The sequence below is a fragment of the Callospermophilus lateralis genome, chromosome 11 (genome assembly GCF_048772815.1).
Source record: "Callospermophilus lateralis isolate mCalLat2 chromosome 11, mCalLat2.hap1, whole genome shotgun sequence".
Taxonomy (NCBI): domain Eukaryota; kingdom Metazoa; phylum Chordata; class Mammalia; order Rodentia; family Sciuridae; genus Callospermophilus; species Callospermophilus lateralis.
This window is the reverse complement of record NC_135315.1, coordinates 71836954-71855147: the sequence shown is the minus strand read 5'-3', so window position 1 is coordinate 71855147 and position 18194 is coordinate 71836954. Positions and strand designations below refer to the sequence as shown.

General features: G+C 36.4%; 1 protein-coding gene across 1 annotated transcript in view; it reads left to right on the top strand.

Moving 5' to 3' along the window:
• LOC143410596 (fibronectin-like) overlaps positions 1–11353 on the top strand; it is a 55463-nt gene extending 44110 nt beyond the window's left edge. Inside the window, 11 exon segments of the mRNA XM_076871437.1 lie at positions 274–361; positions 1251–1427; positions 2310–2399; positions 2624–2803; positions 2970–3059; positions 4035–4489; positions 5586–5724; positions 7926–8081; positions 10003–10104; positions 10559–10665; positions 11327–11353. Coding sequence (XP_076727552.1) covers positions 274–361; positions 1251–1427; positions 2310–2399; positions 2624–2803; positions 2970–3059; positions 4035–4489; positions 5586–5724; positions 7926–8081; positions 10003–10104; positions 10559–10665; positions 11327–11353 — 1611 coding nt within the window.
• Positions 11354–18194: the final 6841 nt, after the last annotated feature.

Below are 18194 nucleotides of genomic sequence, written 5' to 3'. Positions count from 1 at the left end.
TTCTTATTTTTTCATCACCAGTTTTACATGAAAATGTGAGTTATAGCTTACTTGGGCATAAGCCCATAAGAGCATTTTAAAATTCATTTAATTTCAGTCTGTTGCTGGTCATCTGTAGTGTAGAGATGAAATTAATCTAGGAATTGACAGTGTTGTGAGATTTGTTAGTTTATTTCTTTTTTACTAATAACCACTGAATTATCTAAGGCATGGTGAAACTCCCCGGGCTTCTTGCAATGACACTGCTAAAGCTCACCAAGCCCTTATTTCTAGGTGGCTACCAAATATGAAGTGAGTGTCTATGGTCTTAAGGACACACTGACCAGCAGACCAGCTCAGGGGATCATCACCATTCTCGAGAGTAAGTAATCCAATTTTCTAGTCTGAAAATTTTCTGTATAAACAAAGAATGATAAATGATCTCTCTGGTCACTAAGTTAAAAGTGGAATGAATCCCAATGTGGAAATTGGTGGGATTCCCTATCTTTTTGACTGTTACCTTTTTTGCCCCTTCAGAAAGTATTCCACTGATACCTAAAATGAAATCCTTTCATAATGGTATAACATTGGTGTTAAAGATTAGGACTAACAGCTACTTTATGCTCCGCTTGTTAGAATTTGTTTTCCTGGAGTTAGGTCTGGGGAGGACATGTTGAATTCTACTGTATCTTAACAGCACCATAAGTATGGGATCAAATTTGGCCCAGATTTTAGTTTCTGCTCCATCAATAACTTGCTGTGCGCTCTTTCAGCCATCATATAAAGTGTCAAAAGTTCCATCATCTATAAAATAGAGATAAAATAGGAATCTTTTCTGTTGAGAGAAAAGATATGAAGCCCTATAAAAACGACGAAATACTAGCAATAATACTGGCTATATATACATATAATTGCTAGCTGGCCATGCTATTATAATTCCTACCACACACTTTTACAGTACAGTAAATTAATCATTTTAATACTTACTGAAGTATTTGTAGGTACTATAAAGTCAGACCTGGGAACCACTGGTAGTATTTATAAAGCTTTTCAGTTCTTCAAAGAAAAAGGCACCCAATGTAACTATTTCCATATTTCCTAATTACTGTTGAATATTCTTTGAATGCCAAGGGAGATAATCTACAAATTATTTAATCAATGTATTTTCTGAAGAGGATGCATTTTTAAAACATAAAGAAATGTTTTAAAAGATCAAAATCTCACCTATATGGGCCAGGCAGGCACTAATCTCTAGCTATAATCCCATGCAGATGTCAGCCCTCCCAGAAGGGCTCGTGTAACAGATGCTACTGAGACCACCATCACCATTAACTGGCGAACCAAGACTGAGATGATCACTGGTTTCCAAGTTGATGCTGTCCCAGCCAATGGCCAGACCCCAGTTCAGAGAACCATCGGCCCAGATGTCAGAAGCTATACCATCACAGGTGAGGGGACCCACCACCTTCACCACAAGTGACAGTCAATCAACATTCACAATGTAAACCAGCTTCTTAGTTACTCTATGTCTTATATGATTCAATTTATTTCCAATTTTTTATGATAACAAAGCTTGCAACAGTTATTCTTATACCATAACCAAAATAGTTTTGTCCTTTGAATCTCTGATTTTGGTCTAGTGTGTGGTCTCAGAGAAATGGCTTTTTATCAGATTTGTTCTTTCATCCCTATGCCCTTTCTTATTTTAAAAAAAGTAAAATAATGTAAAACCAAAAGAAATAGGATCTGAGGATTCGGTTCAATGGTAAAGCACTTGGTGAAGCTCTGGCTTCCATCCCCAGAAGCACAAAAAAATGAAAATAGAAAAGAAAAAAATGAAATGGTGGTGTATAGTTCTTAGCATTAATATAGATTTTAAAAAGACATAATTAATAAAGACAAACAACATTACTTAATAAAGGTCAAAGTTCAGAGGGAATTTGATAAAATAGATCAATTTAGGTCTTTTTTGTGCTGTACAATTCTGATTCCAGGTACCAAATAATGACCACCTAATTACCCTATAGAGAAAGTACACTCAGTGGGGCACCCCTCATTCTCCAAGAGGACTGCTTCTAAAGTAGCGTTTTTGCATTTAAAAATTTATTTTAGTCGGAGGTCCTTCTCTGCATTAGTGATTTGCTTTTAAGTATGCTCCACAATAACAGTTAATATCCACATTATGTTCTACTTTATTGTTCAAAGGTAGACCACTTCCATGGTCTGTATAAACATGGGTGGGTAGATGAGCCAAGAAAATTGCAGGTGTGTGCTTGAAAACTTTCCTAGTAAAGAAGAACACATAAAAACCATCTCCTCTCACATCCCAGGTTTGCAACCCGGCACGGACTACAAGATCTACCTGTATACCCTGAACGACAATGCCCACAGCTCCCCCGTGGTCATCGATGCCTCCACTGGTAACTGCTTTGTGCTGAGGGACACCACTGGCTTGTAGTATAATCAGACACATGAACTTAAGAAACAAATGAAGGGTCTTTGTAATATGACTCCCTGTGAACCATGGGAAGAGCTTACAGAATTTCACTCTCTTAAGTCTTATTAAAAGGGCTGGGGGGGGGCGGGAATATGGGAGCATTTCCTTGGCTTTTATTTTCTGAGACTTAGTTTTGCTTTCTTTTAGCCATTGATGCACCATCCAACCTGTGCTTCCTGACTACCACCCCCGACTCCTTGCTGGTAGCATGGCAACCACCCCGTGCCAAGATCACTGGCTACATCATCAAATATGAAAAGCCTGGGTCCCCTCCCAGAGAAGTGGTCCCTCGGCCCCAACCTGGTGTCACAGAGGCCACTATTACTGGTATTGTGCTCCCTCCCTTTCCTCTTTACTCCCTCTGACAGTCTAAGTCTTGAAACTCCATCTGTATCTTTGATGCTATATCATGAGAAAGGGAAGCCCTGCACTTCAAAAGACATTCTCCACACAGTACCCTCCATATGACATGACATTCTATTCTGCCCATCAGGCCTAGAACCTGGAACCGAGTACACAATCTACATCATTGCCCTGAAGAACAACCAGAAGAGTGAGCCCCTGATTGGGAGGAAAAAGACAGGTAAAAGCACTTTCCAAGTAATGAGAGGAACGTTAAGACTAAACTAATGAATGATGGATTTTGCATTGTGAAAAGGGTTTCTCCATGTTTTGATGCATATCTCATGGATGTTTTTTCTAATGGCCCAGTGTATATTTTGTACTCTCTGACAGGAGGAATAACTGAACATCCTCTGTAGAATTCCATTTTATTTATTTATTTATTAAAAGGCCAGTCAATATAAAACCTTGTTATTACCTTTCAAAAATTCAAATCTGATATGAAATATAAAACCAAGTTGTTATTGCTATTCTTCTATACTTTGTGTTGACTATTTTTTTTAAAAAAGGAGGGATAGAAACCCCTCCCATTGTCTTATTATTTGATTTCTGAAATTTGGAACTAAATAATGTTTTACTTTGTCATTCAGTCTTAGTTCAATTTGGAGAAAATGCTGTACATATGGCAATAGGAAAGCTTTCAAAACAAATATGTGTTCTTACCTCTTTTTACCATTTCCAACCATGAAAACTATTGATTTAAACCTCTGCAATGCTCATACTTCTGATTTAAACCTCTGTAATTCTCATACTTCTGATACTGACATGATCACTGTGGATTCTAGTTCCTATAATTTGTTTCTCAGGTTTAAAGAGAGAAGAGAATGGGGTGGGGAGGCACTACACATTGCAGTTTCATTAGGCTTAATTTGAACAGAGGCAGCTTCTGTGGTGCTCAATGGTTCAAAGCTTTGTGTCTCTAATAAATTCATGCTAACACTTTTTTTCTTTCTAAACTCTAAAGAAACCTTTGAGAAAAATCATAAAGTTTTCTTTCTGGGAAAAAGTGGGGTTTTTTTTGTAATCTGAGAACTGCTGGTTTTCCAGGGGCTTTGATCAGGTTGATAAACAATCTTCATTACCTGAATTGATAATGGTTGCTACTTACTGAAACTTAACGCACTTTGCTTTTTTTGCTATAACCTCTCTTGGCTAGATGAGCTTCCCCAACTGGTAACCCTTCCTCACCCCAATCTTCAAGGACCAGAGATCTTGGATGTTCCCTCCACAGTACCAAAGACCCCATTCATCACCAGCCCTGGGGTTGACAATGGAAACGGTATTCAGCTTCCTGGCACAAGCCATCGGCAGCCCAGTTTGGGGCAACAAATGGTCATTGAGGAACATGGTTTTAGGAGAACCACACCACCCACAGCGGTCACCCCCGTAAGGCATAGGCCAAGACCATACTCGCCGACTATAGATGAGATTCATGTCCCCAGGGAAGAAGTAGACTACCACCTCTACCCTCACATTAGGGAGCTCAATCCAAATGCCTCTACAGCACAAGAAGTTCTCTCTCAGACAACCATCTCTTGGACTCCATTCCAGGACAGTTCTGAGTATATCATTTCATGTCAGCCCATTGGCACGACAGAAGAAACCTTACAGGTAATCAGCTCCCTCCCTGCCTGTGGCTGGGAAGCTCAGAAAGGAATAAATTAGAGGAAAGAAGTGACAAAGTTTTCCTTCTGGGAAAGTGTTTTGTAATCTGAGAATTGCTGATTTCCCCAGGGGCTTTGATCAGGTTGATAAATAGTCTTCATTGCCTGAATTGATAATGGTTACTAATTGGTAATGGTTATCAATTCCCATGGGCTTCTTACTAGTAGGATTAAGAGGCTCTGATGTAAAATGGCTACTTCTAGAACTTTCAGAGAGATGGCACATTTAAGCACTGATCATTTATTAAAAGTCCATATGGCTCTACTTGGGAGGATGTACCAAAGAGCGTCATTAGCTTTTATTCAGTAGAGAATGAAATCATTTGTATTCTCTTCACACATTGGAGGCTCCACAGTAAGATGAACAAAGAGATGATCTTAGAAAAGAAGAAAGATATTCCACTGAATTTACATTTGTGCACCATTCTTAGTTTGTCCTTGAAGAATCCCATTATCTGTAGTATATACAAGGAAAATGAATGTAAGAGGAGCTGTGCATGTCAGCTGTTAGAAGTAACGGATTCTCTTACTAAAACCCCATCCTTTAATTTGTCCCACTGGCACAGTTTTTTAAAATGACTATGTTGTGGGAGATTCCTGAGCTTAGAAACCTGAGTTTGAGGATGTGCCATTGTTTTAAGGACTCTGTATTGTGTTGTGGTCTACTGCCCACTGTGCATGGCCTGCCTGTCTCCACAGAGAGCAGTGTCTGTTCTTGATGTGAAAGGATCATGCAGGGCTTCCATGGGCTTCTACAGAGCCACATCTAGTAGGATTAAGAGGCGGCTAGTGTCGTTGAGGGCTCCTGCTAACTATGGAGCACATAGGCAGACTTTGGGTAGGAAAATCTGAGAGAAGTGACTATTCCATGCTCATTCCATTTCTCTCCTTGGCCAGTTGGGACTCCTATATACCCCTGGTCTTTATTAGTTTCCCTTTGGTTTGTTTAAACAGTGAGGGTTAATGATAAGGGACCAGGGGAGCCCGCATCTGTTCTTTACTATAATGCTCTCTCCCCATTTTGGCTGTACCAATAATTGCAGTTCCGAGTTCCTGGAACTTCCACCAGTGCCACACTGACAGGCCTTACCCGAGGGGCCACCTACACCATCCTAGTGGAGGCAATGAAAAACCTGAAGAGGCACAAGGTTCTGGAGGAGGTTGTGACTGTGGGCAACCCTGGTATGTAAATTCACATGTGGTTTAGGCACATGCTCCTTGTTGGACTGCACCAGAGAAGGCTATTCCTAGTGACTGTTCCTTTGTTGCTTGTTGCCTTGCAACTGTGGGAAGTGTGCCTACCATCAATATGAAGTATGTGAGCAACCTTAAGTTCATTTAACTTTAAGTGTCCTCACCAACACACATGCAGTGTTAGGATGACAGGCCAGTTTTTTAGCCCAAAAGTATTGAATCCTTCCCAGTGTCTTGAGTTGATATGAGGCACTGGTTTCCTGGTATACTTTCCCGTACCCCTTCCTTCTCACCATGCTGTGGTCCCCTAGAGTGATTCTTAGTACCAAAACTAATGGGAAGTTCTCCTCTGCAACCCATTTTTATCCAAAGAGCTTCCTAATTCTAAAGTTATTTCACTTTTTTTCTCCTGATGATATAGGTGTAAAACCATCATAAAGGTTAAATGACCATTGACTTTATTGTGGGGTGGGGAATGGGTATTGGGGATTGAGTTACATCCCCTGCCCTTTTTATTTTTTATTTTGAGATAGGAGCTTGCTAAGTTGCTTAGGGCCTTGCTAAATTGCTGAAGCTGGCCTACCTTAGCCTCCTAAGTAGCTTGAGTTTCCAGGCATGTGCCACTGTGCCCGGCAACCACTCACTCTTCTTTGTAGCACTTTGCAAGTCCTTTCAAGCCAGTAGCATGCCATCTGGCTTTTACTTTGCAACAGCTGATGTTATTCACCCAGGAACATGAGATAGGAAAAAATCAAAATCGTGAATCCTGAATCCTGAATCTTCCCATTGGAAGGGTCTCTCTCCACACCAAAAAGGAGTGGTAACTCATGTCTATGCCATGTGACAGAATTCCATCCTAGGGTCCAGTTATATAATTTCAGCCTTATTCTTCATCTGACAAAAGACTACTATTTTATATGTGTAAACTTTGGTGAATTATAGCAGCTAACTGCTGGCAGGCTGCGGGGAGGTTCTTTTGTCTTTGTTATTAGGTATTGCATTTTGTGGCTTTAATGGCAAAATTGTTGTGTGAAAGGAATTTTTGAGAGCATAAAGGTTTTTGTGCTTTTCCACATCTTTTTATTTTCTTTAAAAGATTCCATCTCCATAACATTAGTTACGATAGAATTTTAACTCCTGAAAATTTTTGGAATAATGAATCCCCATTTAACCGTCTTAAGTTCTTTCTGTTTTTCTTTCCTACTCCGTATTCCTGGCAGTGGTGTTCTTCATGATATCCAGGGTCTCTTGACTTTGGCTATTGGTATCAGGGACTGAACTCAGGGGCATTCAACCACTGAGCCACATCCCCAGTCCTTTTTAAAAGTTTTTATTTTGAGACAGGGCCTTGCTATTTTTCTGAGGCTGGCCATAAACTTTCAATCCTTCTACCTCAGCCTCTTGAGTCGCTGGGATTCCAGGTGTGTACCCAGCATGCCTGGCTTACACAAATTATTTTAAAACAAGTTTTTCTAAAACATAAAGAGACAAGATCTTCGGTCACATGATGAGACTGTTACTTAGTCCTAACTCATGTACTTCCCATTTGATTTCTCCTATTTGAAACAGTTGGTTTTATTAATAAAATCAGTTTTACTATCATAATAACTATTTTGTAAAATCTAGGATTTCCAAACTATTATGCAAAAAAATGCAATAATAAAAGTGAAGACTGCATTATAACAGTATATAAAAATGCTAAGACCTTTGCATCATAAGCAGAAGGTAGCCTCTGATAATATTTCTTAGTTTAGTGAGCACTTTCTACAGGTTGGCAAAAGGACAATACATTGGCTTCTTGGCCTCCTGGGAGAGATGTTAAATAATTAACTCAAGGTCACTCAGGTCCTGATGGAGAGGCATCGCTACCCTTGTTCTTACCTGGCTTAAATTGCCTCAAAGTCGATTCCGTGTTCTATAAAGTAGATTTACCAGATTTGATCATTTTTACAATTGAAGACAAAAGTGAAAGATGGTCTCCTTTTCAGATGCTGGTGGCAAGTGTCAATTGGCTACACCTTTACATCATTTATGAGAGTGGCTGATACATCCATGGAGCAGATGGAATTTTAGAGCTACCGGAATTTTTCTGTTAGATTAAGTCATTGTATATAATGTTCTGGTTTCTTCTTCTTCTTCCAAACCACAAATAATAGGTCTCTTTTGCTTTTTCTTCCTTTTGCTCATAGGCCCAAACCAACCTATTGATGACACCTGCTTTGACCCCTACTTGGCTTCCCATTATGACATTGGAGACGAATGGGAGCGAATATCTGAAACTGGTTTTAAACTCACGTGCCAGTGCTTGGGCTTTGGCAGTGGGCATTTCAGATGCGATTCATCTAGTGAGTAGAGTAGCTTGCTCTGACCATCCACTCTTCCTCCATCTCCTCCAGTTCCATACATTCGCATTAACGTACCAAGGAGTCATGTTTGGTAGACACAAGCTCTTCCAAACATTTGAGAAAACTGTTGGACTCAAAGTAACATTTTGCATCATTGAAAAATGGTGGGAAATTTTACTTGTTGAATATTGCTTCATTTCAAGTCGTATGCTAATACAACTACTGATTAAAGCAAGTTGTTGGTGATGCTTTTGAAATTTTCTGTTAAGTCAAACTCAGTGGAGTCAGTTCTCATTGAGAGTACCAGTCAGAGAAACCCCAATTCTCTTTTAATCTTTAGTGTTGAATGTGGTTCAAGATGATGATTCATATTCATACTCATTTAGCACAAATCAAACATACACATGTACACATCACAAATACACACATTGAATATGTGCACACACACACACACACACACACACACACACACACACACACCAGCCACATAGTTTGAATATTGCTAGTAATGTAAAGGAAAATGTACAGATATACTACTTGTCCATAATTTAAAAGCCACTTCACCAAAATATATTTGATTTTCAAATTATAGAGATTTTAATGTTTCAAATTACAGTGATCCTAGGATTATCTATTGTGCTTTGAGAGTTACTATTAGAATTTATAACCTTTCACTTATCCTTCGATTTTAGGAGATATAATCATTATTGACCATTGGTTCATTTTTACAGGTGTTAACCATTATACCATATAAACAAGCCTTTTATCAACTTTTACAGAAATCATATTCATGGAAGTAAAACAGAACAGATTTTTAAAGATTTCTTAAAAGTATATTAGTTGACTTGTATACATGAAATGGCTTAATCCAGATTGAAATTCAAAAGCGAACTGATTTTTACAGTGTAGACTTCTGAGCTTGGCCACCTGAAAATGGTATATAAAATTGGGAGGCTGAGCAGAAGTATGGGCGTGAACTGCGGTAGAGTTGGGTGTGCTAATATGTGGCAGCAATGAAGTGGTTGGTTTTTAACTTCTGAAAATGAACTACTTTCTAAAAGTCTGCCTGTTTTTTTGCCTGCGTAACTATTAGGTGCAATTGTGGGAGCAGAAGTCTAGGGTTGTTTATGAGTGTCTTTAGATCAACTTACATATTCTTTGCTTGAATGTCATAGTTGTTTAATGCCTTTTCTTCCAATTTGAGAAGACGGAATTGTTGATTTTATAAATTAGAAGAAAAAATGCATTCTGATGTAAACTTCCTAAGTGTGTTCTATTTAGTATAAATCTCAGAGACTAAAAGTCATCTTTTACATATGGTAAAGGCATAGGACTTGTGGATCCTCTTCAGCACCAGGTCTCTATTTGTAGGGATGATAGCCAGGGTTTATCATTGTTTTGTCATCTATGTTTATTCTTTCTTTCAACTTACATGCAAGAGGTCATGGCAGAAAGAAAATGCTGATCTGTTTCATTGCACTTCTTTGTATCTAAGGTCTCTGCAAATCCAAAACTGACTTTAAATATATATATATATATATATATATATATATATATATATATATATATATATATATATATATATATATATATTCCTAATATATATATATTCCTAAAAGACTACTCTGATCCTGCTTTCATTCACCACAATTTTAAACCTTAATGAAAATTTAAATGGAAATCATTGACCAAGTGCTATGACATGATTACTGCGGAGTGCCTTAAAATGGCCTAGAAAATAATAAATAGTAGAAACTGTATTTTTAAGTCCAACTGAAGAATCAGTTCACAGTAGGGATTGTGACCTTTAACTTGTCATTCTTTCCAGATATGTGGATTTTAAAATCCTATATCCCAGTGTGCTTTTCTCTTGAGAGTCAGAACACAAATAACTCTGCCTGTGATTTTCCCACCCACATAGAATGGTGCTACGACAATGATGTGAACTACAAGATTGGGGAGAAGTGGACTCGCAGGGCAGACAACGGCGAGATGGTTTCCGGAGCTCTATTGGCACACCCACTTCCATTAGGGGCTGTAACGCCCATTCACAGGATGGACTGGAGACTTTAGGTCCCCTTGAGGTTTGAACAGAGGCTTTGTTCATCTTTTGATTTGGAAAAGTGGAGGTGAACCTCAAAAAGGAGTCATGATGGAATGTTATTACAGGCCACTTTAGCACTTTTCTGAGTATTTTGATCATTATCTGCAGTGAAAATGGTGGAAGAAGTCTCTATTGGTCTGTCAATTCAACTTTTAAAATATGATTTCCATTGAACCTATTAGATCTAGTTTGTGGAAATGCTGCCTTAAGATCTGAGAAGTAGTACCTCTCTTATGATGATTCATATAAATTTGAGTAATTTGGACTTTGATGATACAAATTTAGGATAAAATAGAACCCACCCTTGTATCAAGCTGAGTCTGCATTGCTGTTCTTGGTCTTACATGTGCTTCTGATTTGTGCCTACATGTAGATGGAACAACATGCTACGATGATGGGAAGGTTTACCAGGTGGGAGAACGGTGGCAGAAGGAATTTTTAGGTGCCATTTGTTCCTGCACATGCTTTGGAGGCCAGCAGGTAAGACGGGATGTGCCAGGTTCCCTGCAATTTAGATATGACACAGGGGAGGCTAAAGGATTTTCAAAGTATAAAATATCTTATCTGGAAAGTTTGGTTCCCCTCAAAACTATCAATAAGCCTTGGGAAATGCTGCAATCTGAGGTTTGGAAAGAAAAATGCTTTGACTTGATAATGAACAACTCCTGGGAGTGATAGGCATTTGTGAGCAGAAAAGTCTAATAATGGAGGTAGAATGGTGAGGGGTTTAGGGAACCACTTAGTCCAATATTAATTCTTTGAAAACTTGAAATAATGTCTATGATATTTTTCCCCATTGAGAAGCAATCTATAAAAGTGATCAAACTGATCAACTGAGAATGCCATTCGCTTTCCTTTCTCTTTTTATCATATTCTTTTAAAGCAAATTGAAGCTTACTCTTCTACCCATCAGTATGTATGTAACCTCTGATGTGTGACCCAGGGGCAAATAAGCATTTCTGAGCCACTGCCTGGAATATTATCATTTCATAAAACAGAGACAAGAAGTGTATGAGTTACAATCAGGCTGAGGGATGTATGGTATGAATAAAATAAATTTCAAAAGAATATTTTACCTTTGAGTCATTTTTATAAAAAAACAGCCAAGTTGTTATTGATTAAAATTCTTTTTTTTTCACAGCTCTCCCAGAGCAAATCAAATGAATGAGCTGTAAACCTGAGTTGTGATTTTAGTAGATGGGTAACTACACACTCAACACACTAGAAAAGTGGAACCTTCATTTATAGTTAGAGTGGTTATATCAGTATCACAGTCTGAGTTTACCTTGATTTGTAGGGAGTCTATGGGACCTGAAAAACATATTATGTTGCTTTGGCTGTAGAAGCATCAATGTATGTTGTGTACCACGTAATGGCATTTAGGTCAATGGTACCACAAAAACAGTTTCCATCTCATGAGGTTATATAGCCCAGTTATACCATAGTTTGTATAGATGTAATCTCATTGATGTCTTACCAGTGTATCTCTCAAAATTATGGCTCCATCATTAAGTGAGGCATATGACAGTTCTGGTTGATAATCAGTACTTAATAGGAGATATTCTGCCAAGGAGGATCTGACTATTAAGCTTTAATAACTTAAAGATAACCGAGAACAGGCAAATTGCAGTCTCCTTCTATTTTTAGAGTCTGAATTGTGTCCAATTGGAAAATGACTTCTTGAATAAATAAGATATTATCTCAAGTGATTGTCTCTGAGAAGGAATAGATGTTTCTTAGTCCAGGTGTTGTGCCTTAACTTAACCTTAGAGTAAGTAGTTACTCTTTCGAGGAATATATTTTCAGATAAAAATTGTATTTCTTTCCTGACAAAAGACTTATAGTAATTTGTTGTCCTGATACTGAGAGTTATCCAACTCCTCTGTATTGCTCACAGAAACATCCTATTTTTTTTTCATTCTTTGTAGCTTCACAAAGAATCTCTAGAACATGTGTCAGCCAACTTTTTCTCTAGAAAGTTAGATTCTAAATACTTTAGACTATTAAAGCCACAGATAATATGTAAGTGAAGATTGTGGTCATGTTCTGATAAAAAAATTATAAAATAAGCCTCTGGATTATAGTCAACTTTTGTTCTGGAATATAAAACATCTAGGCAATTAGATTCTGTGGTTCTAATTTACAAGAATAAACCAATACAAACTATTATTATGATCCTTTTGTATCTGAATCATTCTCTTAAGAGACTTAAACAAACCCGTTAAGCTATTTGACTTTCTTGTTAATCTATCCATCTACTCTCTCAACTAGACCACAAAATAGAAGTCAAATATTAGATCTTAAGCACATAGTTAAGGTTTTTCAGCCACCAAAGCTGAAGACAGAGATGGTGTCCCCTTTTAGAAAGAAAGCTGATTTATTTACTAGCAAGTGGAAAAGATTTCCTGGGCTCAGGGTTGCCCAGTTGTGAAGAAAACTCATTACATGTGCATCCCTCCATGTTGCCCATGTGGAACTTGATGAGATAAAAGAAACTAAGGAACACATGAATCTCAGGCTGCTTGATATCTCATGAGCAATAGTATTCTGTATCTCTTGCCCTTGGAGTCTCTAATATTCTGCTTGTATAAAGACAGGATAATTACTACACCAAAAGTAGTAAAAAATTTCAGATATTTCATAGTCTAAGGAAAAATTTCTAGAGATGGAGACAAATATGCATTTTAAATAAATTTTAATATTAAAGTTATCCGTATTTACACACACACACACACACACACACACACACACACACACACACACACATATAAATATATATATATATTTCTCTTCCTGCAATTGTGTTATCTAATGTTTGATATTTGCCAACTTGGTAAGTGAAAATGATATTGGATTTTAGTTTTAATTTGTATTTTCACAGTGAGTGAGTCTAAATATTAACTCAAGGACTAAAGAGCTTTTGATATATAATTTTCTCTGTAGTCATAATCTGACTTTCCCCATTTTTCTATTTGTTTCTTTGATTATATTGAGTTCTTTCAGTACTAACAAAGTAGGATGTTGTCTATTATACATTACACATACTTCTAAATTTCAGTTGTCTTTTTTATTTATTCAAGGTTTTTCTTGTAAATGAGACTTTTTAAAATTTTAAGTAGACAAAGTTATCAGGATTCTCTTTTATGGCTCTGAATTTATGTTTAAGTTCCTTCCTATTCAAAGATAATTTAAGACAATATGTTCTGCTGCTTTTTGTACTTTTCTGATTTTATTTCTCTTACTTGAATCTTTTATCTATCTGAAGTGCATTTTTTAGCAAGGATTAAGATACAGATCCATATTTGGTTGTTTTTTTTTTTTGCGGGGGGGGCGGGGATTTAAATTATTTTTGAATTAACCCATGTTGGAAATCTTAATTGAGATTTAGAACAAAAAAGAATTTCCTTGAGAATAACTTAATCACACACTTGAGATAAACTATTAGCTGAATTTACTAAATTTATTAAATTAAACATTTCAACTAATTACCAACATTCCATTGAATAATAAGTTTTGCTTTGGCCACCCAGCCTCCTTCACAGAGGGAGGGCATGGGGACAGATTATTTAGTGAGGTCATTTTCAGGACTCTTGTTTTGATTGTTATTCATCCATGTGTTCTCGACTCTCCTCTTTCCCTCCATCACTCCTTGCATTCATCCTTTCCCTCCTTGTCTCCCTCATTGTATTCCTCCTTTTCGTTTTTATTCTTTCTTCCTTCCTTTCATGAATCTAAAACTCCTCTCAAAGACCAATTGTTACTTCTTATTTGGGTGCTCGGATTTTCTGTATATAGTTTAATGAGCTTCCCCTTTTCAGTCTCTGGATTCCTTCCTCTGTGTCTTTTCCTCATCAATATTCCAGTATATTTTCTTCTACTTTGTCTCTTCTCTTCCCTTTGTTTTAGACAGGTTTCCCTCTAGTGGGGCCCTTGATTGCTGGTGCTTTTCTGAAAATCTCTGTCCTCTTCTGCTTCCTGTGCTCTTCACAATCTCATTGTTTTCCCCCTAAGCAAGAATTTATTTTTTACAGAATCTTTCTGGATTATATACCATGGTCATGAGTAATCTCAAACATCTCCATTACTTTTTAGGGCTTCTGTTTATTTATTTTGTTTTGGTCTTTATTGCTGATTTCTTTCCTTTTTTTCCCCATTTGTACTTACCTGTTTTCACCAGTTACCTTTGCATTTATTTTGCAATCATAGAAAAGGCTGTGACATTTTTGACTAAAATGTGGACCTGGCCATTTCTTCTGTTAAACATTATCATTTTCTCACCCATCTCCACAGTGAATAGACTAAGTAATTTATTTACATTTTTGCTCCAATTACAGTTACTCTCTTTCAGAAAAGCACAATGCCTTGAAGTGCAGGTATTGCTGTGTCTGCTACGTTTCCAGTGTTCTACTCACTGGTTCCTGAACTGTACATCCATGATGGTTCTTTTTCATGATAGCTCTTCAACTGCTAGTGTTTGAATGCATAGCCTTTAACTCAGGACAGTTGTGCACTTTCTGTTTCCTTCCTAGCAGTCCAACCACTCAGTTTTCAAGTACCCCATTCTTTCGCTTGAGCCAAAAAAGCCCGTGTGCCTCATCAGTGATTCTCATGGCAGTTCACCCCAAAATGAAATTTAGCCCTGTTGAAGGTTATTGTTGTGTATGTTGAAGTTGTTTTATTCTGTGAAAATCTACAGAGATATTATGGAACACAAATTAAGTAAAGATCCAGAGTATGTGCCTTCCCAGTGCAGTCCTATCAAGGAAGTGACACTTATATCTGTGGAACTGAACTGTCTCCATCATAAAAAAATATGCAAGCTTAACCAGGTCTGCAGCTCTTGACATACAACCAAGAACCCCATTGATCCCCAAACCTAGTAGCAGGCTTCACAGTACACATCAGGGCCACTATTTATCATACATTGCCTATATTTGAGATAATATTAGGTAATTTTATAACAAAAGCAGCATCTTACACAAGTTTCCCACCAATAGAATAGTTGTTTCCAAGGAAGGGCATGTTTTTCAAATATGTACAATGGTTCTGTAAGGGAATTCTTGCTCAGCCTAGGATGGGGAAGCGAGAGTCCTACAAGATCCCATTTACCTATTTCTACTACTTTCTCAGCTATTATGTTAGTATAAAAAGGACTTCCTGTAAGACTTAATTTGAATAAAAGGCTTTGTTAACCAAAAAAACAGAGAGGAAACCAAAAATTATGAAAATTTATGAAGTTTTTAATGCTCTTTTTTGTTCTAAACTAATTTATTTTATGACTCAATGAATATGTATATATAGTGCAAATTAATAAACATACATGCATAATTTATATAAATTTATATAAACACACATGTATAGTATAAAATCTACACATATATTTATAATTTTATAGATTATATATATATGCTTGCTATATATATAGTGTGTGTGTATATATATATATATATATATGTGTGTGTGTGTGTGTGTGTGTGTGTGTGTGTGTGTGTGAATACACATATAAGCTTACTATATATAAGGTAAGAGTCAGCAATTTAGTCACAAAAATAGGGAGAATTATCTCAGGGCAGTCTCTCTCTTAGGCAGTAAGCCTCCAACAATCTGTAAAAAGTTTTAGGAGAGATTATAGCTGGAAATAGACATAGTGAGATTTTGAGTTACCTAAATGATTAAGATTTTCTCCAGGTATATTGATTCTCCTTTTTAATATGCTCATGTCAAGATTAAAATATAGTCCTCTACAATGAAAATTCAGACTTTCATTGTGTTCTCAGTGTAAACTAGTGCTTAGGTAACATTGGCCCATGTATGCATTAGTTTAATGTTCCTGTCACCTTTTCTGGTATGAATCAAAGGTGTCCTATTTTATAGTTAAATGTATACCCTGCTTTTTGTTGTAGAAAAGTTCTAATATCCATTGTTCTGTTTTTCAAACTTTGAAATCTACTAAAATTCCTTTTTCTAATGACATCAAAATATGTGTCTAATGTTATATTTGGACTTAGATCTTGTAATCAAGAAAAATAATGCTTTCATGCTCTAAAAATATTAAGTATTTGTAAAAATTTATTGGAAATAATTTGGATGAAATTGACAAGGAACAAAATAAAATAACAATTAGTATTTTCATAGAACCAGCATGAAAGCACTTAATTCACTGTGGTGAGTGTCTGAATTGTAACATTTCTCAGGTAAGAATTTGTCAGTATTCATCAAAACTCTTAAAAATGCCCCCTATTTATGGATTCTTATCCTTAGGAAGTATTTAGAGATTATTAGAAGTATGTTTGGAAAGTACTTATTATACTAGAAAGTAGTATAAGTATTTTCTTTTTAATTTTTTGTGATATTGAGACTGAAGCTAAAAGGGTGATCTGACTCAACTATATTACCAGCCCTTTTAATTTATTTTTTATTCTGAGACAGGGTCTGGTTAAATTGCTGAGCCTGGCCTTGAACTCAGCATCTTCTTATTTCAGCCTCCCAAGTAGTTGGTATTAAAGATGTGGCCACCAACCCAGCTGAAAAAATACATAATTTAATGTTGGAGAACAGACATATGTGGAATATATGAAAGATATGATTTCTTATAGTCATTAAAATAATATTAAAATATTTAAAGCCATGTTAAATGTTCATTTTAATAATATAAGAAAAATTAGCATTACAATACATATGTATAATATGACCATGATCTTTAAAAATGTTGTATATAAACCTAAAACCTAGAGAAAAAAACACTAAAATATTTTGAAATTTTAAAATATTGTCATAGTATTATGGATTATTCTTTCAGGTATAAAATTTTATTTTTCAAAATTTAGAACTTATTCTCATTATAAAATTAAATAATACATCTTAATATTTTAAATGAAGATTCTAAATTTAAAACCTATATGAAAATGCTCAGGCTGTTATTTTGAAGAAATTATTGTTTTTCTAATTTCATTATTTATGTAGTTCAAGGTGACTTTTTTGTTTATAAAGCTATGTTTACTCTGCATCTTCAGATAACTGGACCTGCAGGTCTAGTAGTAAGTACCAGATAAATGCAGGTTTATTGGCTTCAATTTGAGAAATAATGGGCTAGGATCTCTCTTAGATGTGGACAAAGAACAAAGCACATATGTCCACATGCAAGATAGCTACAGTTCTTCTTCCTCTTCTTTTTCTCCTCTTTCTTTTTATCTTTCTCTTTTTCATAGGTTTTCTTTCTTGTGTTCTTCTTTTTTTTCTCTTCCTTAATTAGAAGCAACATCAACTAAATGAATCATTCTGCTGCTGTTATATCATGTCTGTCTCTTGGTCTTCATGACATGCGTGCATAACAGTGCCTCCCAGGGAATAGGGAACCCAACACTCTTCATTAGCATGCATTTCTTGCATTTGAAGCTGTAGACTCCTATTTGGCTTTCGTGCTTCTAACATTGACCCACCCCACTCTCTGTCATCTGATTTCCAGGAAGGAATCAGGACATTTTCATTTAATAATGCTAGTTATACTACAGCATTCTCCTCCTCAGAAGTATCCATTGACTTTCCTCACAGTTAGAAAAAATATCTAGGACCAAGGAATCTTTGTCTTAGAGTGAGGATTACATGATATGACTGTGTCTACCTCTCTATCATTGTATTTTACCACCATGCTCACTCTGTCAGCTTGGCTGGCATTTCTTTCTGTGCATTACAAACAAGTTACAGATCAGGGACTTTGCACTTCTTCTTGTCCTTTTGTGGAAATGTTCTTGCTCTAAATAGTTGCATGATCCATTTCCCCTCTTCATCTAAGCTTTGTTTAAAATTAAGCAATTGCTTTCTACATGTTTTAATTCTTTATCCAGATTGTACCTTGTCATTCTTAAATCCCCCTTTTCTATGTTCTTTTTTATAGCTCTTGCCACTACTTGATTTATTTATTAATATGCATGATTGCTTATTTTCTATTATCCTTCATAGGTCAGCTCTATGGATGTGATGATTTTTTGTATTTATCATTACACTGCTTT